General features: G+C 34.1%; 3 protein-coding genes and 1 non-coding gene across 5 annotated transcripts; 3 read left to right on the top strand and 1 right to left on the bottom strand.

The window, feature by feature from the left end:
* The first annotated feature begins 4,141 nt into the window (after positions 1 to 4,141).
* LOC147403554 (UPF0496 protein At4g34320-like) lies at positions 4,142 to 5,858 on the top strand. Its single transcript, XM_086439164.1, has one exon. It carries the CDS (start codon positions 4,582 to 4,584, stop codon positions 5,707 to 5,709), a length of 1,128 nt encoding a protein of 375 aa, XP_086295290.1. The 5' UTR covers positions 4,142 to 4,581; the 3' UTR covers positions 5,710 to 5,858.
* Positions 5,859 to 10,471: 4,613 nt separating this feature from the next.
* On the bottom strand, positions 10,472 to 10,691 carry LOC147403553 (small nucleolar RNA U3). Its single transcript, XR_015178177.1, has one exon. It is a non-coding gene; the product is annotated as a small nucleolar RNA U3 (small nucleolar RNA).
* Positions 10,692 to 12,370: 1,679 nt separating this feature from the next.
* LOC147403552 (uncharacterized) lies at positions 12,371 to 16,503 on the top strand. Of its 2 annotated transcripts, none has more exons than XM_086439163.1 (6): positions 12,371 to 12,784; positions 14,707 to 14,833; positions 15,309 to 15,415; positions 15,532 to 15,591; positions 15,741 to 15,809; positions 16,112 to 16,503. In XM_086439163.1, the coding sequence occupies exons 1-6, from the start codon at positions 12,584 to 12,586 to the stop codon at positions 16,181 to 16,183; spliced, it is 636 nt and encodes a 211-aa protein (XP_086295289.1). In that variant the 5' UTR covers positions 12,371 to 12,583; the 3' UTR covers positions 16,184 to 16,503. The 2 variants fall into 2 exon arrangements, with proteins under 2 accessions (XP_086295289.1, XP_086295288.1); XM_086439162.1 differs by having other exon boundaries at positions 12,373 to 12,784; positions 15,529 to 15,591.
* Positions 16,504 to 23,189: 6,686 nt separating this feature from the next.
* Positions 23,190 to 25,478, top strand: LOC147403551 (calcium uniporter protein 3, mitochondrial-like). The gene is made up of 2 exons (XM_086439161.1): positions 23,190 to 23,790; positions 24,946 to 25,478. The coding sequence occupies exons 1-2, from the start codon at positions 23,272 to 23,274 to the stop codon at positions 25,420 to 25,422; spliced, it is 996 nt and encodes a 331-aa protein (XP_086295287.1). The 5' UTR covers positions 23,190 to 23,271; the 3' UTR covers positions 25,423 to 25,478.
* The last annotated feature ends 917 nt before the right edge of the window (positions 25,479 to 26,395 follow it).

Here is a 26,395-nt window from a genome sequence, read left to right as displayed (position 1 = left end):
AAGTTTTGGAATGGGATGATTTTTGGTGAGGATGATCTACTCACCGTAGAGATCATCCTCACCAAAAATCAGCTCATTCCAAAACCTCTAACCCATGTTTTGAAAAATGTTTTGCCAAAAAGTTTGCTAAAAAGTTTGCCCTTGAACGCTACCCATATATATATATATATATATAGGGTCCCGTTCGCCACCCTTAGTTTTACCACACACTTTAACAAACGCGTTTTGTCTTACATGGGTTAGAAGTTTCGGAATGAGCTGATTTTTGGTGAGGATGATCTCTATGGTGAGGAGATCATCCTCACCAAAAATCAGCTCATTCCAAAACTTCTAACCCCATCAAAATTGATTTACAAAAAATGGACGGTCCACGATTTTTCAACGTGTAAACATGGGGCTAAACATTTCGGAATGGGCTGATTTTTGGGGAGGATGATCTTCTAATCATAGAGATCATCCTCACCAAAAATCAGCTCATTCCAAAACTTCTAACCCATGTAGGACAAAAAACGTTTGTTAAAGTGTGTGGTAAAACTTAGGGTTATGTTCAGCACCCTAAGTTTTACCACACACTTTAACAAACGTTTTTTGTCCTACATGGGTTAGAAGTTTTGGAATGAGCTGATTTTTGGTGAGGATGATCTCTATGATTAGAAGATCATCCTCCCCAAAAATCAGCCCATTCCGAAATGTTTAGCCCCATGTTTACACGTTGAAAAATCGTGGACCGTCCATTTTTTGTAAACCATTTTTTATGGGGTTAGAAGTTTTGGAATGAGCTGATTTTTGGTGAGGATGATCTCCTCACCATAGAGATCATCTTCACCAAAAATCAGCCAATTCCAAAACTTCTAACCCATGTAAGACAAAACACGTTTGTTAAAGTGTGTGGTAAAGCTTAGGGTGCTGAACGGGACCCTATATATATATATATATGGGAAATGTTCAGCAACAAACATTTTGGCAAAACATTTTTCAAAACATGGGTTAGAGGTTTTGGAATGGGCTGATTTTTGGTGAGGATGATCTCTACGATGAGGAGATCATCATCACCAAAAATCAGCCCATTCCAAAACTTCTAACCCCATCAAAAATTGTTTACAAAAAATGGACGGTCCACAATTTTTCAACTTGTAAACTGGGGCTAGAAATTTTGGAATGGGCTGATTTTTGGTGAGGATGATCTCCTCATCGTGGAGATCATCCTCACCAAAAATCAACCCATTCCAAAACCTTTAACCTATGTTTTGAAAAATGTTTTGCCAAAATGTTTGTTGTTGAACGAGACCATATATATATATATATATATATATAGGGTCCCGTTCGCCACCCTTAGTTTTACCACACACTTTAACAAACGCGTTTTGTCTTACATGTGTTAGAAGTTTCGGAATGAGCTGATTTTTGGTGAGGATGATCTCTATGGTGAGGAGATCATCCTCACCAAAAATCAGCTCATTCCAAAACTTCTAACCCCATCAAAATTGATTTACAAAAAATGGACGGTCCACGATTTTTCAACGTGTAAACATGGGGCTAAACATTTCGGAATGGGCTGATTTTTGGGGAGGATGATTTTCTAATCATAGAGATCATCCTCACCAAAAATCAGCTCATTCCAAAACTTCTAACCCATGTAGGACAAAAAACATTTGTTAAAGTGTGTGGTAAAACTTAGGGTGCTGAACATTTCCCATATATATATATATATATATGGGAAATGTTCAGCAACAAACATTTTGACAAACATTTTGGCAAAACATTTTTCAAAATATGGGTTAGAGGTTTTGGAATGAGCTGATTTTTGGTGAGGATGATCTCTACGGTGAGGAGATCATCATCTCCAAAAATCAGCCCATTCCAAAACTTCTAACCCCATCAAAAATGATTTACAAAAAATGGACGGTCCACGATTTTTCAACTCGTAAACATGGGGCTAGAAGTTTTGGAATGGGCTGATTTTTGGTGAGGATGATCTCCTCACCGTAGAGATCATCCTCACCAAAAATCAGCCCATTCCAAAACCTCCAACCCATGTTTTGAAAAATGTTTTGCCAAAATGTTTGTCAAAATGTTTGTTGCTGAAAGGGACCCTATATATATATATATATAGGAAATGTTCAGCAACAAACATTTTGGCAAAACATTTTGGCAAAACATTTTTCAAAACATGGGTTAGAGGTTTTGGAATGGGCTGATTTTTGGTGAGGATGATCTCTACGTTGAGGAGATCATCATCACCAAAAATCAGCCCATTCCAAAACTTCTAACCCCATCAAAAATGATTTACAAAAAATGAATGGTCCACGATTTTTCAACTTGTAAACTAGGGCTAGAAGTTTTGGAATGGGCTGATTTTTGGTGAGGATGATCTCCTCACCATAGAGCTCATCCTCACAAAAAATCAGTCCATTCCAAAACCTCTAACCCATATTTTGAAAAATGTTTTGCCAAAATGTTTGTTGCTGAACGGGACCCTATATATATAAAAAAGACTTAATGCCAAACTAATATAAAACTTATAAGGGGACGGTCCAGCAGCCCTAAAGTTTGTTAAGTTTGGTGTCAAACATTTTTCAAAATATAGGTTAGAAGTTTTGGAATGAATTGATTTTTTGTGAGGATGATCTCTATGATGAGGAGATCATCCTCACCAAAAATCAACTTATTCCAAAACTTCTCACCCCATTAAAAGTGATTTACAAAATTTGGACGGTTCACGATTCTTCAACTTGCAAACCAGGGTTAGAAGTTTCAAAATGAGCTGATTTTTTGTGAGGATGATCTCTTCATCGTAGAGATCATCCTCACAAAAAATCAGCCTATTCCAAAACTTCTAACCCCATCAAAAGTGATTTACAAAAAATGTTTGGCATCAAACTTGGCAAACTTTAGGGCTGCCGAACCGCTCCCGATTTATAATGCTACAAATTTTTTTTTTGTGTGTGTATTAACATCGAATAAACCTATTTTAATGAGATCAATAGCTCAAGTAATCTTCTTTTAATCACAATAATCATGGAAGGATCTCTCATGAAAATTTAATCAAGCAAATTTTTGTTCTCACACGTAAACCATCTAGACACAATGTCGACTCTTTCCTTATCTCAAGTGGGGTTATAAGGACTGATTGTCTTTATCTATTTAGATTGTAAATTTATCAAATTGGCCATACCATAGATCAATTTGGTTGGACCAACTTATATTCATAAAAAAAATTGCTCCTAAATTACCATCATTATTATCGAACAAGAAAATTCTCACAAACATCGATGGCTCACTAATTGAACCGATTACATTAAGAATTTCGGTTGGACCATCAATTTAGTCCAATCATACTGCCAAGTGTCTTAAGAAATAGAGAATTGCTATTGGCACCCCAAATTTTAAAATTATCTATCACATCCCAATTAAAGAATTAAACACTCTTCAAACATTACCAAGTTTTGGCTTAAATTTTAATCTCAACATTACAAAACATTGTAACACTCGTTCCAACAATTTCAATAGTTGTTTACACTTGTGATTAGGCTCATAGAAAATCTTAAACATAAAAAATAGAAGGAAAAAAAATTTTAAAAAAGAAGAAGAAGAGAGAACTTCTATTGAAACCCTAACTTATCTTTTATCTCAATCATTCACTTATTTTCTTTATTTTTAAATTAGAGTGTAATAAATAAAAGTTAGAGTGTTAATAGCAACTCTAAAAAACTAAAAACTGTTTGAAAGGTGAAAAGCTGGTTTTTGGAAGTTAAAATGATCTTGAATATTACATTTAAGAAAAAAGATTAGCTGCTTCAAAATTTATGTATTTTGCCGATGAGCCAATGGCATGATGCCAAGTGTTTTTTTTTTAAAGGTGGAGAGAAAAATTCGGAGCGGTTTAAATGCTTAATTTTACTTATTTTCAATACACATGGCGTCATGCCATTGGTTCATCAGCAAAGTGCAAAAATTTGTAAATAGCAAATATCTATTCCATTATAATGGACACGTGGCGTTTCTTTTAGCTCAGTTTAGCAAGCTGGCTCTGACAAATATTTGGGCGACACTTATCTTCAAATTTGGTAACCGTTGCTTTGCGCGTGAAAACTGTGTAAGAAAGAAGGAAACACAGAAGAAAAAGACATAACTTCCCGCGTTTTCCATCCCACCCCCCTCAATTCTCTTCTCTTTCTCATGCGTGCAAGCCATTCTCAAAACATCTTTTCTTTAACTTTTAACTTCTCCATCTCCATCTCTAATAATCTCCCAATTCTCTTTAAATTTAATTCTCTGTAACCTTCTCTCTTCCCCATTCTCTAGTTCTGTTGTTTCTATGTGTGTTTCTCTGTTTAAATCTGAATTTTCTTAATTTTTTTGTTGTTCTTTGATAGAAACTGAGATAGAGAAGATTCGGGTACTTTTCAGATTCTTTATTGAAGATTGGGTCATTTAAAATTTCGAGTTTTTCTTGAAGTTTTTTGGGTTTTCTAGACACCCAATTACAGGGGAAGAACAAAGGTTTTAAATTATTATTATTATTATTATTTTAATTTTGGGTTTCTATTATTATTCTGTTTAGATTTGAATTAGTATTTGATGGGAGGGCAATCGAGCAAGAAATCGGGCGAAGTTCCACCCATTCTCCAATTCCACGGAAATATGGAGTACACAGCTGAGCTTAGCTCTTATGAAGCTGAATGCAGACTTGATCCAGACTTGCAATCTTTCGATGCCAACTTACAAGATCGAACAAATCGCGTTATAACAAATCTCGCTGTTGGCGTCGAAGTTCGAACTCTCTCGTTGGATTCACTCAAAGAGGTTACAGGATGCTTACTTGAGATGAATCAAGAGGTGGTTAAGATCATCTTAGATTGCAAGCAAGACATTTGGAAAAACCAAGATTTGTTTGAACTTGTCGAGGAGTATTTCGAGAACAGTTTACAAACAATAGATTTCTGTACAGCTCTAGAGAAATGTCTGAAGAGAGTCCATGACAGACAATTACTTATAAACGTCGCGCTTCAACAGTTCGAAGAGGAAGATGGGTTGAAGGAGAAAAAGAAGTATTTAAAAACATTAGAGGAACTAAAGAATTTCAAAGAAGCCGGAGATCCCTTTACCGAAGAATTCTTCCATATATTCAAATCGGTTTATAAGCAACAGTTATTGATGTTAGAGAAATTGCAAATTCAAAAGAGAAAGCTCGATAAGAAGCTTAGATCAGTTAAGGCGTGGAGGAAGGTGTCGAACATTATGTTTGCTACGGCGTTTGCTTCGGTACTTATATGTTCTGTTGTGGCTGCAGCCGTGGCTGCACCACCTGTTGCAGCCGCTCTGTCCGCTGCAGTTTCTGTCCCTATAGGATCTATGGGGAAATGGTTCGACTCTCTTTGGAAGAAATACGAGGATGCACTTAAAGGGCAAAAGGAGATAATTAACTCGATGCAAGTGGGCACTTATGTGGCGATCAAGGACTTGGATAGCATTCGGGTTCTCGTCGATAGATTGGAAATGGAGATTGAATCTTTAATGCAAAATGCTGATTTTGCTATTAGAGAAGAAAATGCAGTGAAGGTTGGTATAGAGGAGATAAAAAAGAAGTTGGGGGTGTTTACGAAGAATATCGAAGATTTGGGCGAACACGCTGACAAATGTAGCCGCGATATACGACGGGCGAGGACTGTAGTCCTCCAGAGGATCATTAAACATCCCAACAACTGAAGAAGTTTCATGTTATGCTTTAATGGTGATATGTTATATGTACGTTAAGCAAAGATCGCTTACTTTTTATATTAGATCCATTGGTTTGGATTCTTTGTTTTCTTTTAATAAATAATAATAGAAGAAATAGTAGTTAATTCAGGATTAAACGTTGTGTTTTTTTTTTTTCTTTTGAATTTTTACCTTTTTCATGTCCATGGAGGCTTTCAATTCAATTGTGTTCATACATGGTTAGAAATCACAAAAAATATGGAGATGTTCATGTTAGTTTATCTCTAGCTTCAAATGATGCTCTAGTCTTGTAAACATAAAGAGGTTCTTTAGAATGTTCCAACAAGAAGAATTATATTTTCTTATTCATCTTAAAGAAACTGTTCTTTGTGATCTTCAAACTACTCTATCTGTAACTTAAAGGTGATCCATAGTGAATCCCAATTTATAGTGATGGAAGAATTAGACTTTTTTTCAATAGTGTTCCTTATTCAACAAATGGATATCGAAACTCAAATGTCATCATCTATGGTAATTTGTTTTGTCTACTCTTGAACACCGTTAGCATTGGAAAATGTTGTGCGGAAGCTTAACAAGAAAAACAAACAAAAATGAAACGAACACGCCAAACATAAGATTTACATGATTCAGCATATTGCCTAAACACAATTTTATGTTGTAAATCATACGTGTTAAGCATCATTAGGAGTGCCTTTGTTCATATATTCATCAATATATATGAATAGTGACAGAAAATGCAGAATACAAACCTCTTCCTCTGAGCAAATGCGCATGCATATACACACAAAGAGAAGCTCTACTCACCCAATTAGCCTTATAAATTACAAAATATTAGGAAAGTTGACTAAATAAACTGAAGTAAACATGGTGAAAATTGTTCCCATGACTCAGTATCAAGAAGGAACATATAATAGAAAGAGCCAAACAAACAAGAATGGAGGAATTGAAAACATGTATGAACTCACTCTCAATAACAAAAGTACTTAGCTTTGTACAAGACTTAATGGGATAAGACTTGTTTTTCGTACTCTTTATCGAGAAGAAGAGTAATAGCTGTTCCAAAGTTTGGACATGCATAAGAGTACCACACCACGAAGCACTCTAACATGGAGAAAAAGCTGTTTTGGAGCCCTAATAGAAATCAAGAACAAGCCCATAATAAAACAAGGCCTAGGCTTGAACCTACTCAACTCTTAGTCGATTTGGCCTAAAATTCGGTCACATAGACCCAAAAGTTGGGCCATGTACCTATGGGCTTTTCTTACACCCCTAATTAAGAATGAATCTCGAAATTTTATTTTTGGAAAATGCTAGAATGACACAGGGTATTTATTGCGATTCTCACAAGTCTGACGTGAGATGGGCACATAACCATAGATGTGTTTCCTCGAGATACATGTAAAAATCATCTATGGCTCCACGTCAGAATTGTGAGAATCACAGTAAATCCTGTGTCACCCCAGCACGACTCTTTATTTTTTTGGAGGGTAACAACATTGTTTTCCCTTCTGGGCCAAAAATTACTTTTGTTGTTTTATTTTGGTGGGGATTGACTATTTGGTACATCTGCATCGGTAGCATACATGTAAAGTCCAAGCACTTAACACAAAAGTTTCACATGTACAATGATATGGAGACAACAAATTCCAGTTCTTGATTCTAAATAAAACATAGAACTCATATCCAACGTAATCTCAGACGTCATAACTCCAATAGAGAGATCATATTATATCCCAAAAATCATGAAAAACATTTTTTTTTTTATAAATTAAAATAAAAAACACACATCACAAAAGAATAATGAACCAAAGCAATATCATGGATTCTTTAAAAGGATAATCCCAACCATCACAAGATTAATGAAATAAGGCTTGAACCAATCTAAGGTAAACAACCCACTGAAACATTTGAATTATATGTGATTTCGTTGATCTAAGGTGTGCTTTTTAGATAATTTATGATTTCACTCTTTAATAATTATTATTTTAAATGATTCAAAAGTTATATGAAATCTTAAAGTATCCATAAAAGCATAAAATCATTTTGATATTCAGTGATCAAATGATCAAAAAAGTCAGTTGCATTATTGAACTTTTGACCTAATCTTCGGTGGATTTATTCACCCAAAAATTGGCCAGATAGATTATTTTTTACTACTGTAATTTTTAATCATGGTTAAAATTATTTAAAGTCAATGGTATAAATGATTGATTTTGACTGGTTAGGTCAGTGGGCCCAAAAGTGTGTCTGCGACGTGGCTTCTTTTTTCTCCATTCCATCAACGGCTTGATTTACGCCTTATGATCAAGTGGATACCCTTTATCATCGAAGATGGAGGGTTAAGATTGCCCAATTATGGCGGGAAAACAGCTTATGAGAAATAGGTTGGGCCCAGTTGGATAGGACACATCTAAGACCGATAAAGTCCCCAAAAGTGGACCTAACAAGACGGATTACCGCTTTCAGTTAGCCATTCTTCAACTTTTTAAATACTCTTTTCTACCCTTGTTCGCTTTAGCGCTAGATTAATGATTAGACATTCTTTTTTATATAATTACGAAAATAATAATGATGAATGCACGCGGTCTCGATACGCGGTTGGGAACAAAGCTGACACATAGAGATGTGCGTGTTTGTGCCTTTGCCACATCACCTTCATATCTAGATTGCATGCATTCATCACAACCCTTACGAAGATTGAAAATACAATCTTTTACTTTTAATATGTTTAAATTTGAGAGTTAATATTGCCACACTAACTTTTGCTAATGCCACACCAAGTCTTATGTAAATTTCAAAAATTTGCACACGTTTGATGTGACATTGACAAAAATTGGTGTGCTAATAGCAACTCTCCTAAATTTTAAGAGTTGTGATTTTTCAATGCCCTGATGTGGTATGGTCTGGAACCATAGACTTCTTCTCTCATATGCACAATTTTACATCCATAAATATGTGCAGTTGTGTATTCTAAGAAAAAGAATTTATGGTTCTAACACATATCATGTCATAAGGCATATGGGGGCGTGTGTCAGAGGAGGCCGTAATAAAATAATTGTTCAAATTTTAATGGGTAGAGTTCAATTGCCAAAGTGTTTTGTCCTATATAGACTAGAAGTTTAGGAATGGATTGGTTTTTTTTTTTTTTTTTTTTTATGATTTCTGAGGTTAAGAGATCAGTCCCACAAAATATAAGTTAATTTTGAAATTTCTAACCCTAATTTATAAATTGAAGAATCATGGACCGTTAATTTATAAATCACTTCTGATAGGGTTAGAAGTTTTGGAATTAATTGATTTTTTTTAGGATGATCTCTATGGTTAGGAATTTGGTTGTTGAACCCAATCCAAAATTTTAAAACTTGAAAACTCGTCTCGACTTGAAAATTCACCTAGTTGAGTCAAAATCAAAACTCCCAAGTCAACTACAATGAGTTAGAGAAGGCAAACGTCTTGAAAACATGGTGGCATCTCAAATGTTCATCTAAATCGCACACACAAAAATTGGCGAGTACTTGATACTAGATTGAAATCAATTGATTGTTTCAATTTGAATCCAACAAATTTAGTAAACGATTTTTTCAATACAAAAATGGGTGTTGCTAGGAACTCAAACCTTTATTAATGGATATCCCCACCTATATCAATAATTTTAAATACATAAATTGGTTAACACTTCTCTAGTTAGGAGTAGTAATGTGGACTTGGTAATTTTGAAATTGAATTGCAAGTTAGGCATGGACTTGCTCAAAAAATTAGCAAAAGTAATTAAGCAAAGTTGGGGTGACCCACCTACCAAAAAAAAAAAAAAGATATGGGTATTTTGGTCCTTTCACTTAATTAGTGTATAAACTTTTTATTTTTTTATTTTTGATTTGTACATACCCTAGAGATCTTCTCTTATGGGCAAATGAAAAATCATCCCCTCATCTAGTAGTGGAACCAATAATGGGTGAGTGGGGGCAGTTGCCCCAACTCAATTATTTGGTTGAGGTAAAAGTCCCCTAAACTTTAGTTTATGATTTTGTGATACACCCATGTGTTAACGTGCCCCCTTTCATCGTTTTGCCCACAACCCTCACCCCCAAATTCGGTGTCCCATCCCCTTTACTTTTTGCACTCCCCCTTAATGTTTTTTTAGTAAACATTTGAGGTATCCCACTTGTGTTTTCAAACTGCTAAGTGTCCACTTTAAACCCCCTTTTTTTTTCCTCTTCACTCTCAATTGTTTTGAGTAATTTAGACACCCCTCAATTAAATTGATTATTATTTGAATACCCTTATTATTTTTAAATTGATGACATTAATTACCCTTGATTTATATCTTCACTCATAGACTAATGAAGAATGAAATAAATGCCTTTTTCTTCCATCTATAACAAAAAATCATTGAATTTTCTCAATAAAAAATTATTCATTTTCAAGTTATTCAACCTTATTATAACTTATAGTTAGCCTCCAGTACAAGAAAATCTTAGCTCTACCCATGCCCTCATCTTCAACCTCTAGTTAAAAATCTTTGAGTTGTTCTCCCAAAATTCATTTATTTTCAAGCTCTTAAATCTTATATTTAATCTATTCTTTTCAACCAATTTTAACCTTTTGTAAATAATAATATAAAAAAAATTATGGACTTTTCTTCTCAAAGTTTCATCGTCTTCTTCCAAAAAAAATTTATTTTACCTTGAAGGTTAAAGGTTGAAGTTGATAAAATCTTAGGATTTTTTAGTCAGATTTTAAAAAGTTGTTGGGTCTATCAGACAACCGTATCACCATCTTAGTCTGCCAAAGCAAAGCTGAGAACGATCATCTACAGAGATGGTTCACGACTTGAATTGGACCATCAACTATTAATCAAACTCTGATCGAATGGTCATAATTCATCCACTAGACTTAAGTTCATGTCTCCTTAAAACTCAAGGATAAAGAAGTATGAGCTTATAGAATAGATCATGTTCAAGTAAGGTCGTAAAATCTAAGGATAAAGAGGTATGAGCCTATAGAATATATTCGATATGAGTAGACCATATTTGATTTGATATGATGACTATTTAGATTAAAGTCTTTACTTGTTTCTTGTCTTATCCCTTATTGAACTTAACCCAATTCAATAAGCATTCGATTTAGAAAAGATATGATACTTATCATCTCACAACATTTGAATCCAAATTCAATTTGATAACAATTGTGTCAATCAGGATGAGAATAAACCCAATTTGATGAACATTATATATAGATGAAATATAGATATACATCATAAAATAAAATGAAATACTTGATATAATTTATATACTTTTATACATTTTTTATATGATGTAAACCCTTCTTTAATGAGATTAGTAATCCAATGATGATAGTAATTGAACCCAGGTCTATGGTATCATCATCCATAGACATTACCACTAATCAGATACTATTGATTGGAACATGGTTGATTTACAACCCAATGATTAGATATCATATTGGATCCTTATCATATCCTATATCTTCCATTTAAAATTTAATTTATCATAAATGATTTTGAGTCTGATACAATCCATCGATAACAACATCCACTTTGGGGTTAAGGTGGTAAAAGTGAAAAAATAATAAAGTTAGAGGGATATGATTAAAAAAATTTGAAATTAAGGGGATAAAATAGATAAAATAATAAAGTTGGTTTGATATATTATTAAGAAAGGGGAGAAAAGAAAAGACAATAAAGTGGGTAATTGCGGATAAAAAAGGAGAGATAATAAAACTAGAGGGATATTATTGAAAGTGGGATAAGGGGAGGGGGAAGGAAAGGGATGGGTGGGTGGGAGACAATAAACTTAAAGGAGGTGAAGAGAAAAAATAATAAAATAGATAATGTGAACTCCATTCCACTATAACTAGAGTGGAACATTTATCCTCTACAAAATTATAATAGAGTGTGACTTATAGTTGTGTCTTATTATATAGACTAGAATTTGTGCATGTGTACAATCTTTAAAATTAAAGAGGTAAAAAAGAAAAAATGATAAAATTAAAAAAATATTATTAGGTAAAAAAGAAAATATAATAAAATTAAAAAGATTTTATTGAAAGAAAGAATGAGAGAAAATACCATAAAGTTGAAGACGGTAAAGAGAAAATAGTGTGGATCCCACTTTATTGTAGTTGGAGGCTGCATTTATCGCCTATAATACTGTAGTAAAGTGGGATCTATCCTATTGTTTTATCATATAGATTATATATTTGATTTTAAAGGAATTGATTTTTCATTTTATAATTATTGATTATTTATGTGTTACCAAATGCCCTAAAAACCCATGTCCGGTTGAGAGCACAGGCTATCTCAAATAATCACCAAAAGATGAAGGTTGTCACACTAATTTTTTGTTTTTTTAAATGAGGGTATTCTAGTCATTTTAGTTTTATGTACGAGTGTACAATATGAAAAAAAAAAAAGAAAATAATAAGGGCCTTTGAGTCATTTCATCGAGCCACTACTTACCGCTAGTAAAACTACTGAAAACCTGTTATTCTGCAAAACCTAACCGCTAGTGGTCTTTGAAACACGACCAAGTCAAGACACAATAATGAACCATGTGGCAGCATTTAATTGGTTGCATTCAGGTCATCTGGATTCAGACAACCAAAGAAAGAAAAAAAAGAGCAAAAATCAGTCGCTCTCATCCTCTGTCTCTCTCTTTCTCTGTCTCTGTTTTTTTCTATCCAAGTTCTCAATTTTTCTCTCAATTTTCCATTGTTCTTTCTTTGAAACCTCGATTATGTATTCATTAATGCATGATCTCTCGTGTTCATGCAACTTCAAGATCTGATAGCCGAATTTTCTCAATTTGTTTTTTTGCTTAAAATCCGCTTAGTTCAATAAGAAATGCTCGAAACAATGGAGAGTTCTGTTAATGGCGGGTTTTCACAGTTGCAGAGCTTTGGAGATAGTAGTGAGGAAGAGCTTTCAGTGCTCCCTCGTCACACTAAAGTCATTGTAACTGGAAATAATCGAACCAAATCGGTACTTGTCGGTCTACAAGGTGTTGTGAAGAAGGCAGTTGGGCTTGGAGGGTGGCATTGGCTGGTAATTTCTTTGATGTTTCTGAGAAATGGGTTTTATGATTTTAGTTGATGTTGAATTTGGATATAGTTAAAGTTTGAATTTTGGGGGTGTTTTTTTTAGTTTGAGGGGTTTAATTTAATGGGTTTTAAACAATGTGGACATTTGGGTAAATTTTGGATTGATTTGCAGTTTATCGAACTCATTTTATTTAGAATTTTTAGTCTTCAATGCATGAAAAATCAATGTATTTTTTTTAATGAATTTGAAGCTTTGATGATTTTTTTATGTTTTTGGGAAATGGGTTGATTTTGAATTTGGGTATAGTTAAAGTTTGAATTTTTGGGTGTTTTTTATTTTTATTTTGAGGGGTTTATTTTAATGAGTTTTAAACAATGTGGACATTTGGGGTTGAATTGAGGTTTATCGGATTCATTTTATTTAGAATTATTAGTTATAAATGCATGAAAATCATTTATTTTTTTCTATGAATTTGAAGATTTGATGGACTTTTTGGATTTGGTGTTGGTTTGCATGTTTATTTATATATGTGGATCTGGTGTTGATAACGTTGGATGGTTAGGTAGGAATTTAATCTTGATTTGTTAAATTTAAATGTTTTACCTTTTTGGGATTTTGAGTCTGTTTGTTTAGTACCATATCACTGGTTCTTCCTGTTTTTGTTCGAATTTGTTGTAAAATTGTTGATATCGTTGATGCTGTTATCTGTGGATGCATTTTGGGGGTTTTATTGCTATTTTCTGTTGTTCATGAGCTTATATGCTGATCTTTTTGTGGAATTTCAGGGTTTCACATTAAATATTGTATTGGATTTGGTCTTCATGGGTTGTTCTCAAGTTTTTTATTTTTTCTTTCTTTCTTTCTCACTAAGTGATTATGGAAATATAAGATTCTTTAGTGGTTTTGAGTCCAGATTGTATTCTTGGTTTTTCCCTTTATATGTTGGGTTTTTAATGGGAGTTAAGTTTTATCTTTTTAATTTGCATGTTTTTCTTGTGTTTGATTTTGCTTCCATAATGGTTTGGATTACAGTCCTCTTGATCAATTTATGTTGTTTTTGGCTCGTAGACTAAAATTTACTGAATTTCCTTGGAAAGTGCCCATTTTGTATATTTTCTGTTGCATGAACTTGAGGGGTTCAATTTATCTTAAATTTTTGTGGCTAATATGATCTGAGTTTGGTTGCATTATTCTCCCTTATTTGTAAATTTTTAGTTTCACTTGTATGGTTTTCTATTGGCCATTCTTGCCATCACAATCGATTTTGAATTTGTTGTTTAATTAGTGTTAGCAGATGAAAGGCACGCTACTTATGTAGGTTGTTTAGGATTTTGAATTTGTAGTTTAATTTAGTGCGAGCCATGAACATTGATCAAACACATGAAGGATTTCCAATCTTATAAGTTTTTATGCTTGGAGCTACCTTTAGTGGTTAGTAGTTAGTAGTTGTAGGAAACTGTTAAACCCAAGTCATGATATCCAGGCTTTACCAACTTAACAAGCTGACACCTTAATTTCTGATTTTTCTTGGGCATTTGATGATTCCCAAGTCAGAAGACCAATATCTCAGTCTCATATTGCTTTTTATTTTTTGTTTCTTCATGTCTTCTTGTCTTTTGAGTACCTATCTGGTTGTTAGTGTGCATTCCCTTATTTATGTTGTTTTTTATATGTTATTCCCTAATATACACCTTAAGATGCAGTTATTATTGGTGCATTTCATCTAAATGAGTCAAGAGATGGCTTCAAAGTCTTCATCTGGTTTTGTTTCAGGAGATTGATTGTACTCCCATTCCTTCCATTTTTTCTGTTTTGATGTTCTACATGTTATTTAAGGCATGTGTCGTGTGAAGGCATTCCTTTACATTAATTGTGTTTTTTTGTTCTTTGGTTGGTCCTTGATTTTCCTAGTTCATGAATTTCAGGTCCTTACAAATGGTATAGAAGTGAAGCTGCAGAGGAATGCACTTAGTGTGATTGAAACTCCAACCGGGCATGAAGATGATGATGACCTTGAATGTGAGAACATGCAGTGGAATGGCTCATATATGGGTGAGCTTGGTTAACTTAGTTCTATATTATAGTTTTCCACTCGAAACCCACCATGAACCTGAGTGAAAAGTGGGTTAGTAGGGAGTTTCCCATGGATGAGCCCAGTTAACACATCCGTTTACGAGAGAAACTTGACGATGATGCTAGGATGGGAAACCGAACTTACGCACACCCAGTCAATCTATATGAGGAAAGAAGGATGGATCGGTAAATCATGGCTAAGGCAGAGTTTGTCTAGAGTGACTACCATGTGGTGGTGTGTTTGGCATGGAAGTTTCTTTAGATAAAAAGAATCGTCCTTGTTTCATAGGATGCTATATGTCTATCCTTCATCTTTATTCTTTTTCACTATTTGTAAAAGTTCTTGTTTCATGAGATGCTATGTGTCTGTCCTTCATAGTTATCCTTTTTAACTATTCCCTAAAGTTCTTAATTTGGTTTCTTTATCAAAATTGCACTGTTTCTGATTTTTCAGCATCTGACACCCAAAAGTCCCACAGACAAAGGCACCGGTCACATAAGTTGGTTGAGTCATCTCACAAGACCATGAGTGGTTCCATTTCACCAGCACAGTGCGCCACGGTATATGGCCTTTATGCTCAATTCTGTGGTACATTTATATCTCTTTGTGCCTCCCAAGTAAGAATACTATTCCTACTTTTTAGTTGAAGTAACTTTTATTATGTCTGGCACAGAAGGTTGACCTCAGCAAACTAGAGATGACTGCATTGTGGAGATACTGGCGACACTTTAACCTTGTGAGTTAGTCAGTGCCAAGTGAAGTGGCTAGAAACATGGAAGTTGGCTCCACGGGCAATTTGGAAATTGGAAGAAAAACACATTTCTTCCCTATTGCTTGCAAACATTTTTCTTTTTAAATATTTAACGTATTCTTTATGTGATCCAGGTGGATGCCATCCCCAACCCATCTAAAGAGCAGCTAATTGATGTTGTTCAGAGGCATTTCATGTCACAGGTACTTGTGTATATATATATTGGGTTGGGATCCGTTGACTCATGAGAATGACTCATGGAAATAATACATGATCCCAACTATGTATTTATAAAATTGAATGGTTGAGATGTATCCTTGAAATAAGTATCCTCAAGATTTGTGTTATCTGGATACATGTAAATCCCGACAGTTGGATTTCACTTATAGACATATCAATTTATATGGTTGCTCTATGTTTCTTTGAAATGAAGATAACTAATTTTATGAAAAGTTGGTGAGACTATCTGACTCATTTGAAACATAATTTCTTTGTTTTCTTGAAGGAATTAGACGAGTCGCAGGTCATTGTAGGGTTTGCGCAGGCCGCAAAGAGACTAAAGAGTGTCTGTAATTGACCTTGAGAGAGGGCACAGAGCTTTGCATTTCATTGGCTAACAGATACTTGGACTCCTCGGTCTCTTTATTTTCTGTAAAATATGTATCCTAGACTCTCTCTCTCTTTTCCCTTAGTTTTGTCAACAATTTGGTTATAACCCAATTGTTATGAGTTATAAAGGGTTGCTAGTTGTCCTGCTTATGTAGATAATGTAAACTGTGTAAGAGACATGAAAGAAGCCTTCATGGCCTCAATGTTTACCTGCCAAGTGCATCGCTGACTGTTTATGTTTCTGTTCCGGGAAATGTTGGTTTTTCTAATGTATATTCTCTTTGTTCATCTTCCATTGTTGGGTATTCTAGTTGCTTCATGGTTCTTATATTCTAAGCATGATATTTAGTGTAGGTTATAGTTCTAGAAAGGCGGGAAATTTTCTGAAAAACTGTTTTAACGACAACTGTTACTGTTTTTACATGCTAAGAAGTCATTGCTTCTAGTAAAATATATATATTCAAAAGAAACAGAGGAAGACCCAAAAGAATGTAGTTGGAATATAAAGGGTGTAAGAAAAGATATGAATTCAATTTCAATATCACAATACTTGGCTTTGGACAAAGATTCATCGAGGCTAAAAGCCTAGGTATATTTTGTGAAAAATATTTAGAGTAAAAAATTGGGTGTGGATACAAGGGTTGAAAGCCAAGGTATTTTTGTGGAAAATATGAAGAGAGTAAAAAATTAGAAGACTTGACTTTGGACAAAGTGGGATGGAAGGTTGAAAGCCAAGATATTTTCTGAAATATTTTAAGAGTAGAAATCCGGGTGTGAGAAACAATAATAATAAACATTAAAAGTATGTAATTCAGAAATAATGTACATGGTTCAACAAGATTGCTTAAATACCTTCCCCTCAATCCATTAAATTTTTTAAATCTCAATCCATCTATTTAATTTTTTGATTGCTTGATCTTCTTATAACAAGATATATATGAACTTATTATTAGGGTAGGAATAATAGTTTATAATAAGTATTGAAAATTATCATCAAGTCTTTAGAAGATATTTGTGTGATGTAATCTATCTCTATTTTTTTGTTATGGGCGACATATTAGGCCTATTTAATAAATGGGTAGTTTTTATTTGGCCCGCCATTAGAAAAGAGAAAGGTTGGGATTCCTCCACCACTAAGGAGGGATCGCGTTTGAGTCGTGAGCCTTGAGGCCCACCTAAAACGCATTGAGGTGGTAGGTTGAGGCCACTACCTGAAAATTGAAAATTTTTTACAAGAAAATTAGATGGGCCAAAGCGCACAACTTTAGAAATCAAATTTCGACGTCCCGTGGTCGTTGGAATTTTTTATGTTCCCCAATTTTATGACTTAGAATCATAAAATTTCTCCCATCCTCCATTAATTTGACGGTTTTGATCTGTCGGAAAAAGAAAAAAAAAATTGAAGCCTTGGTCCATCAAATTCTATGAAATTTGATGATCTTACGTTGACAAATATAGGTTTTTTTCACGTTGTGTGACCATTACCTTGAGGCATTGATGAGGTGTTATGAAGCATAAAAAGGCATACACATCAATCGAGACATGACTAAGGCATAAGCTTTTGTTGCAAGTAGACATTTTGTTTTAACTTATTTTCATTTCCATTTAAACTATTATTTTACACCGATACTTCCCACACTACTAGATATGTTGTTGTATAGGTATAAATCAGAAATTTCTGCTTTTAAACCTTGTTTTTCTTTTTTATTTTGATGTATTTTCTATAAAATTTGATTAGATTTTCTAATGTCATGGTGCCATTGACACATACATATATGTTCCAAAGTCCTTCAGATTGATTTAAAAGTCAACAAGTTGACTTATTTCAACTCCCATGGTGTCATTTTTTTTTTTTCAAAAGTTATGTATACATTTTATTTTATTTATTTAAAAAATTCACGGAGGCTTATGCTTTACACCTCAAGGCATTGAAGATCCCAATGTCTTCCCTCACGCCTCGGTGTCTAAAAACATATCGAACCACCATAGATATCCAACTATGGCAAATAAATAAATAAAATCTGATTAGTCGATTTTTAAGAAAAATGCGTGGTAGTGGAGTAATTACCACCCTGAACGACCTACAAATTTGGGACACTTTAGTGAACTTGGTCAAGTTTTAAGTAGGGTCTCAATGGGAATTATCATGTTTTAATTTTCATTAATAATATTAGATATAAAATTCACTAATGCTGGGGTGACATTGGATTTACTGCTATTCTCACATTTCTGACGTGGAGGTGCACACATAACTGTAGATACTTTTACTCATATCTCAAGGTAACATGTCCATGGTTATGTGTGCACCCCATGTCAGAAATGTGAGAATCACAGTAAATCCCAATGTCATCTAACACGACTCTATAAAATATGAACTATTTTATAGCACAGCCTGCATGTGTTGCCCCATGTAGAACTAGGATAGGGATAGCCATATGAATCCAGCCCAATTAGTATTTATAGCTGGATACTTGACCTAGACACTTCAGTCTCGATAACAAAAGACTTGGTATTGGATAGAGTAGAATGAAGAAACAAAATTTGTTTAGCCGACTTCAAATCTTTGGACTAAGACTTTGTTATTATTATTGTTGCTATAAACTTGACCTAGACAACTCATTATATCGAGAACATATGGAATGTGGCCCTTAGTACAATTGAGTTGGATCATAATTACCATGTGTACTGTAAATGGAATAACCATGTAACTTGTTATACATAGATTGGTTGTCTAATTCAATGTTGGGTCATCTTAATATCTTAACCCAATTTAAGTTCCCTTTTATGTCTAAGATTAGGGGTCGAAAAATGTCATCCATTTAGGCTTATTTTGTACTCTTAGCTCTTTCTAAATTCTAATTCACATTTGGAAGAATGGCTTGATCTTACTAGTTTGCATTAAAGATGACAAAACGAACAAAGTTAATCACATGGAAGAATCAGAGACCCTGAGGTGAGTCCCTTTCAAGAATTCTCGTTATTGATAATGAATTCTCATAATCAACTTGCCTAACTTGTAATCGATGTTTTAAAAGCATATGCAATTAGGTGTAAAAATGGAATTTTATGTGAAAATTTCATAGAGGAAGTTATATTACATATGGGTGCATTTTATACTTGGGAGATTCCACAATGTATCCATCGTCGTTGTCAGAGTATGCATCTACCCAATATCATGCCCTTAGTAGGCCTAGTAGGGAATTCGAAATCCTAATCAAATTTTGATAGGCTCACGAGGACATTTATCTTGCTAATCAAGCTAAGTTCGTGCTTAGGTACCTTAAAAAGAACAAGGAAACTCCAAACACATGTGTGGCTAGGCAAAAGTCTTGGGTCATCTCAATGGGTTGAGAAGCTTTGCACCTTCATGATTCCATATAATTACTTTACATTGGATTTGGAATTAAGAAAAGATGGGTGGATTCCCATATCTAATTTTTTATTATTTGCTTTTTCAATTGATATTAAAAATATGACTAACTAACATGTTAGCTAATCAATATAATAAATTCGATTGGATTTTGCAGCACGATGAAAAATACCAAAACGGTCTTCTATGAGGTCAAAATTACTGGATCAGTCATGCTTTAAAAATATTTGTCAAAAGATTCATATACCAATTTTGATATTTATTTATTTTTCCAAAATGGGTATCTTCTATACACTCACATTTGTGATTTTTTTTTTCACTACAAAATTATGAAAAAACCAGAATTATATTGAGGTCTTGGGATGTATTTCAATTTGAAAATTCGGGTATACAAGCAAATTCAACTAAATGGGTACCATTTTTGGAGAAAAAAATTGAACCGTATGAATTTGGAAAGGGTATAAAGGTAAGTTCAATTTAATATCCATAGAAGATATCCATTTTGGTAAAATAATTAAATTACAAAATGGTCATATGACTCTTTTGGTAGAATACCCTGAAAAGAATCATGTCAGGGTATAACAAATGGGAATGAACTCGAATCCTTTTAGTTACTTTTCATACCTATACTGCAGATAAGTCGATCTCTTTTGTGCAAATATACTCTATTTGAATCAAATCTTCTCCAATCTTATTCAATAAGTCGAATAATCCCTACACTTGTCCTCATGGATGGTAAGCTCTTCAGAGTCAACTACAAGAATGTAATTTCAGCCTCACTTTACATCAAATTTCATCCTCATTTTAGCATGAAATATAAACAATCTTGATCTGACAATCACGTCGAGTAATGATAAATTTTCCTGTCTTAAGGACAATATTTATCTAACATGTGCAAGATTACTGTCAAAATTCGATTTTCAGAATTAAATGAAGTCGGTTACAAACCTTGCAATCTATTGAGCTAGAATTGCTATAGAAGATCCACAAAAAGGATGAACTTTTTTGCTCAAACTTGCACATAAAAAAAAATTTTAAAAATAAATCGGTTTGCCCTTAGTATTTTGCAAATTTTCAACAAAGATTCAGCATCCAATGAAGGCAAGGATTCATTTACAAATTAAATCCCATTAACAGAATCAATCTTAATTTTGAGAAGGATCTTGTAGTGGTGCCGTTGTCATCATCTGGTAGGGATTGGAACTAGTAGACATTCCAATCTCCAAGCCAAAATGAAATCCAATTTCCTTAGGAAGATTCTTGCAATTGGTTGGAGAGTTGTCTTTCTATTATTCTTTGATTCATGAAACAAAGGATTCTTAAATGAAATTCCTCATTGTTTGGAATCCTTGTCATGTTGGAATTTGGATTAACGAGTCATATTCCTCTCATGCATCTTAACTTTCCCACACAGCTAGGACTCTCAATTCCACTTGTGATTTTAAATATTTGCAAAGTCATTGTCACCATTATCTGCAATTCTACACGATCACATTTTAATAATCCATGGGCTAATAATAATGTTCTTTGCTCACTATTATTTCTAACCAGATAAGAGTTTTATGTAGATGAAAGTTAGCCAATGACGATAAGTAAATCTCCAAATAACATCGATTAAAAATATGGGTTGAGTCGAGGTTAACAAATAATTAAAGGATCCTTAATTTTGCTAGTAAACGTCGACATGAATTTTTTTTATTAATCTTACGTGGATCTCGAGGGAAATACATGGATGGTAAATAAGTAGCATAAAATTTTACCCCCCACAGGAAGCATGGATTCAATTACAAATCAAATTAATCTCATAAACAGAATCTCTTAAATTTGAGAAGGATCTAGTAGTGGTGGCGGCACACCCAAAGTTGTGGGAATCCAATTTCCTTTATAAGATTCTCTGAATTGGGTTTGGGGTGGGTTGTCTTTATGTTATTCTTTGATTCAACTAACAATAGATTCTTGAATGAAACTATTTAATCCCTGGAAGCTTTTTTAGGTTGGTTGGAATTTAGATTCACAAATCAGATTCCTCTCATGCGTAGATTGTGGCTCTTACATTTCCCAAACGGCTAGGAATCTCGAATTCCACTTATGATTTGAAAATTGTGCAAACTTCACTATTATCTGCATATTTTAATAAAACAAAGAAATATCACATGGGCTACTAATCGATGAGCGATTATGTCAAGATTGGGATAGGAAGAAGGCTTCAAGCTCATCATCAAATGGTGTTTATCAACATCTCCTTAAAATAAAATAGAAAATTTGTACTCGCACAAAAATATTATATTTAAATGAAAAACTCGGTCGAGTTATTTTAAGAGTGATTGGGAACTAAGGTGAACCCCCAAACTAATTGTATTAAAACTAAAACTAGATAATTACGATTTAAATTACGTTGAACCATTTGTATATCCCCTTACAAGACCAAGGAGTTCATTGTTAAGGTCACTTGAAGTCAACTCAATAGTATGTGCAAAAACAAGCATAGAGGCCAAATAATTGATGGCCCCTAATAGCCTCTATTATATATGAAAGAAAATTTTAGTTTATAAAACTAGTTCACGATCCTCCACACATGCTTGAACCATTTACGAGCATTCCAAGGAGCTTGAGCTTTGCCTTTTAAATATTAGGTGGCAAAGGAGTCCGATGCATGGGCTATGCTTAATTTCTAACTCGTTTCGGTGCATTTTGAAGCTGGCTTGGCCAAGTTGAAGAGTTGATTCAGTGAAATGCATGGTTTGATCTAGTTAATTTTGAGGCTGACTCAACTTGAAATCCAATAGAATCATGTCAACTTGACCTAGTTTAAAGTTGACTCGAGGAGTTTTAAAACTAAGGTTGTAAAGGGAGCAAAGTTTATAAACAAACAATTGACACATTTCTTATGTTTTGTCATTATCATATAATCTTGTTCCAAAAAATTTAAGGTTCATTGAATGGAACTTCCTTGTTTGTTGAAACCTTCTTGACTATCTTAATCCTTTCGCAAAGAAAAAATAATAAGGAACTCACAAGATAGAATTTGACTAATCCGATAAGACAATCTTTGGACCTAATCTGACTAGGGGCAGAGCTATCATGGAGCCAATTGCCCCATCTCCCTCTTTCTCTCTTTCTCCCTTTCAATTTTTAAAGATGACATTACCTCTTGATTGCACCCTTATGAGGATAGATTAATTGAAAAAGATTTAAATATCATTTTCTTCACTTCTAACTAAAAATCTCTGAATTTCTTTCCAAAATCATCCAACTTCAAGTTCTTCAATTGTTACATTAATTATAATTTGCCCCTATAACAATAAAATCTCTAATCCCACCCAATTTATATCCTAATAAAGAAATTATTTTGAGATTGTATCGTGCCTAAAAAATAAAAAAAAAAAGTCAAATAGAAACTCAGCGTATGTGGCGACACGTCCGCTCTGTTAGGTGTGGACACGTGTCCATGGATCAACTTTGATAAATTGCTAACGTCGTGAGTTAAAGACATACGTCATGATTCTTTTGTACGATATATCTTCTCGCAATAGTCAATAAATTCGTGATTTTCTCGTAAAATATTTAATTGTTTGTTATCGCGTTTAGTTTTCAATATCGCGATTCTTTTACTTGTTTCGTTTCATTTTCCTTTGTTTCAATCTCCTCTTCTGTATATAAAGACTTAAAAACCTCCAAGCTTCATCATGGCGCTTCGAAGAACCCTAACACAGAGTCTCTTCCACATCAGCAAAATCTCATCCTCAACCCTAATCTTCAAACGTGATTATCTCACAGCTTCAGTTCCAGGAGAGAATGGATTGGCTCGAAGATTTCTTCACGAAAGAGCGATACCTCAATCAGAGATGTCTACAAAGTTTCAATATCTCCCAATTGGCGAAAAATTGATGGAGAAGCTTAAAGGAATGGATTTAAGCAGAGATCCTCTTCGATTAGATGGATTGAATCCTCCTCGAGTGAAGAAATCAGATTATCTTGAGGAAATCTCAGTTGAAGATGCTAGAAAACTACTGAAGCTTTCCCAATTAGAGATGTTGAAATCGAAGCTGAGACAGATTCCAGACAGTCGAATTTCGTATTCGGAGTTCGTTCAGATCTGTCAAGAAGGTTCGACTCATGATCAAGGATTTGAGCTTGCGAAGATGTTGGATCAATCTGGAGCTGTAATCGTGTTGGGAAACGATGTGTTCTTACGTCCCGAACAGGTAATAATTTTTTGTTTTTGTTTTCTGGACCGAATTTGACAGGGAAAGAGAAATTAAGCTAATTCACAATTTGATGATAAAAACTACATACAAAATCAATTTCCTTTAAGCTAACTTTATCATTGATGAAAAATGCCACGTGGTACTGTTTCCGGCCACTGGCACATTAACGCTTGGCCCTACTATATATGCAAAATAAAGTTTGATTGATGATTACCAACCGTCGGATTCAAGTGTTTTCATTAGGGCTTACAGGCAGTAGCAGGCCACGCGAGGGTTTCAAGGTTGAATCACCAATCACGCCGATTTTTAAGTCCACCATGGGTTGGTATTTGGTACATGCATGCAGCATGGTGCAACGTTGCATTTGTGAGGGTGGTTCAGTATCGAATTTTGAATTTTGTGGTGGGGTGTCATTTTTTCCCCCTAGTACAGGAGATTTGAAAGACCAAAATAACCCTAGAACAAAGCAGTCACAAAATTCTCCGAATTATTTACCCTACACCTTCAAAATTTTATTTTTTTCAACATTCAATTTCAAACATCAAGAAGAAGCTAAGATAAGATTTGTAGAGAGGTTGAAGATGGATTATCAAGAAGAAGCTAAGCTAAGATTTCTAGGGAGGTTGAAGATGGATTTTGATAAGAAATCCAAAATGAAATTTTGGAAAATCTCTTAAATTTTTCAAAATTATTTACAAAACTTTCCAAATAATACTGTTATGCAGTTAGTTAACTTAGCTGTAAAGTCTATGGATGATTATATGATAGACCTACCTTCAATTCCCGTCAATATCCTTAATAATATTCTACATGAATTATCAAAAATATCCTTAATTAATAAATTATAATTAATAAATTAAAATATCCTTAATAATATTCTACATGAATTATCAAAAAGATATAAAAATTGAGTATAATTACTAAAATATTAAAATAAGCTGTTCTCCAATAAAAACCACATAAAATGTCCACTTAATGATGAATTCTACTACTACTTCTAAAGCGACGCAATATAATTAATTTTTGCCGGACACACTACCTTCTCAAACAAGACCTTACAGGCCCATTACTCACCTTTATTGTGAGCTATAGTTAAAGTTGAATCTCCTTTTTCTTTTCTTTTTGTAATTTTCACCCTTAACTTGTTTACAGGTAGCAAAAGTGATCGAGAATGTCATTCCTCTATCAATAGCCCGTCCAGACGATCCAAGGAGGAGAGACCTCAAGAAGATGGAAAAGGAGAAGGTGAAGATTGACAAAAAAGCAGAAACATTGGTTCGAAGAGAGCTACAGTTTGGGCTGGGATTCCTCGTCTTGCAGACGATTGGGTTCATGAAGCTTACATTTTACGATCTCTCTTGGGATGTCATGGAGCCCATTTGCTTTTACGTCACTTCCATCTACTTCATGGCTGGATACGCCTTCTTTCTCAGGACTTCGAGAGACCCATCTTTTGAAGGATTCTTCGAGAATCGTTTCAGGGCAAAGCAGAAGCAGCTTATGAAGATTAAAAATTTTGACATAGAAAAGTTTAACCAGCTTAGCAGAGCGTGTTATCCTCATTTCTCAGAACCAGCTTCATCGTTTAGTAATTCTAAAAGGACTTCAATGTGTGCTGTGAATTACTAAAAGATAATATTGTAAAAAGATTGTACAAAAGAGAGAAAAAAAAAAAGGAGTTTACACTTTTCGATGTGTTTAGTTAGCATCTTATGATATACAGGCTGATTTACCCAGGCGGTTTGCCGAAAATTGGGAAATTCCCATAGCATCACTATTAATTTTAAATTAATTTATTTCACTGTTTATTAAATCTGAAGTGGGGAAAAAATAATGTGAAATAATTCTTATAATGTTTATGATCTCGAGGATACCAACTTCTGGTCTCGCACAAGGATTTGTAACTGACAAATGATGTTAAGCTATTGAAACAACAACAAACTGCCATATATATAAATTATATATGTTAGATAAAAGAGAGAGATGGGAAAACAGAGGACCGACAAACGAAAGTCTTGAGTTCAAATCCCCCCTTAAGGACCCCACCCTTCAAGGATTTATTCCAGAAATTACCTGGGGAGAGGGGACTGCACGTGCCCCAAGGATTAGTCGGGTGCTCTAAGAGATCCAAATACCTTTAACAGGCAAACAGCAAAGCCCTATCCCATCATCTTATGTACAAAGGCGGCGCTTTTTGTATGAAAGTCTTGCAGAGATTTTAGTTTAAAGAGAAGATTATCAAGGTTGGGAATTTAGATCTATTCTACAAGGAGAGGAAAAACCCTCTCAAGTAGTAGCGCTTTCATTTAACTGCTATAAAACCAGACAAGCCTTCACTACATTATCAATCTTTTATCTTGGTGCAAGACTGAATTCAAAACAAGTTACCCTACATCGTTCATCAAAAATGATTTTCAAAAAAATAAAATAACAAACTTAGCCCAATCTTCTAACATAACAGTGAGGGTGAACTATCTTAGGAAGGCAAACATTTATGAGCATGTATGTAGACCCCAGCTTCTCATTTATAAGTGTCACATAATTCACATATCACACCTTTAGTTTATCACCTATTGGGACTAATACATTTTCAGATATCTTA

Source organism: Akebia trifoliata, chromosome 4 (assembly GCF_017979445.1).
Source record: "Akebia trifoliata isolate Shusen 1 chromosome 4, ASM1797944v1, whole genome shotgun sequence".
Lineage (NCBI taxonomy): Eukaryota > Viridiplantae > Streptophyta > Magnoliopsida > Ranunculales > Lardizabalaceae > Akebia > Akebia trifoliata.
This window is presented reverse-complemented; position numbering and strand designations above follow the sequence as displayed.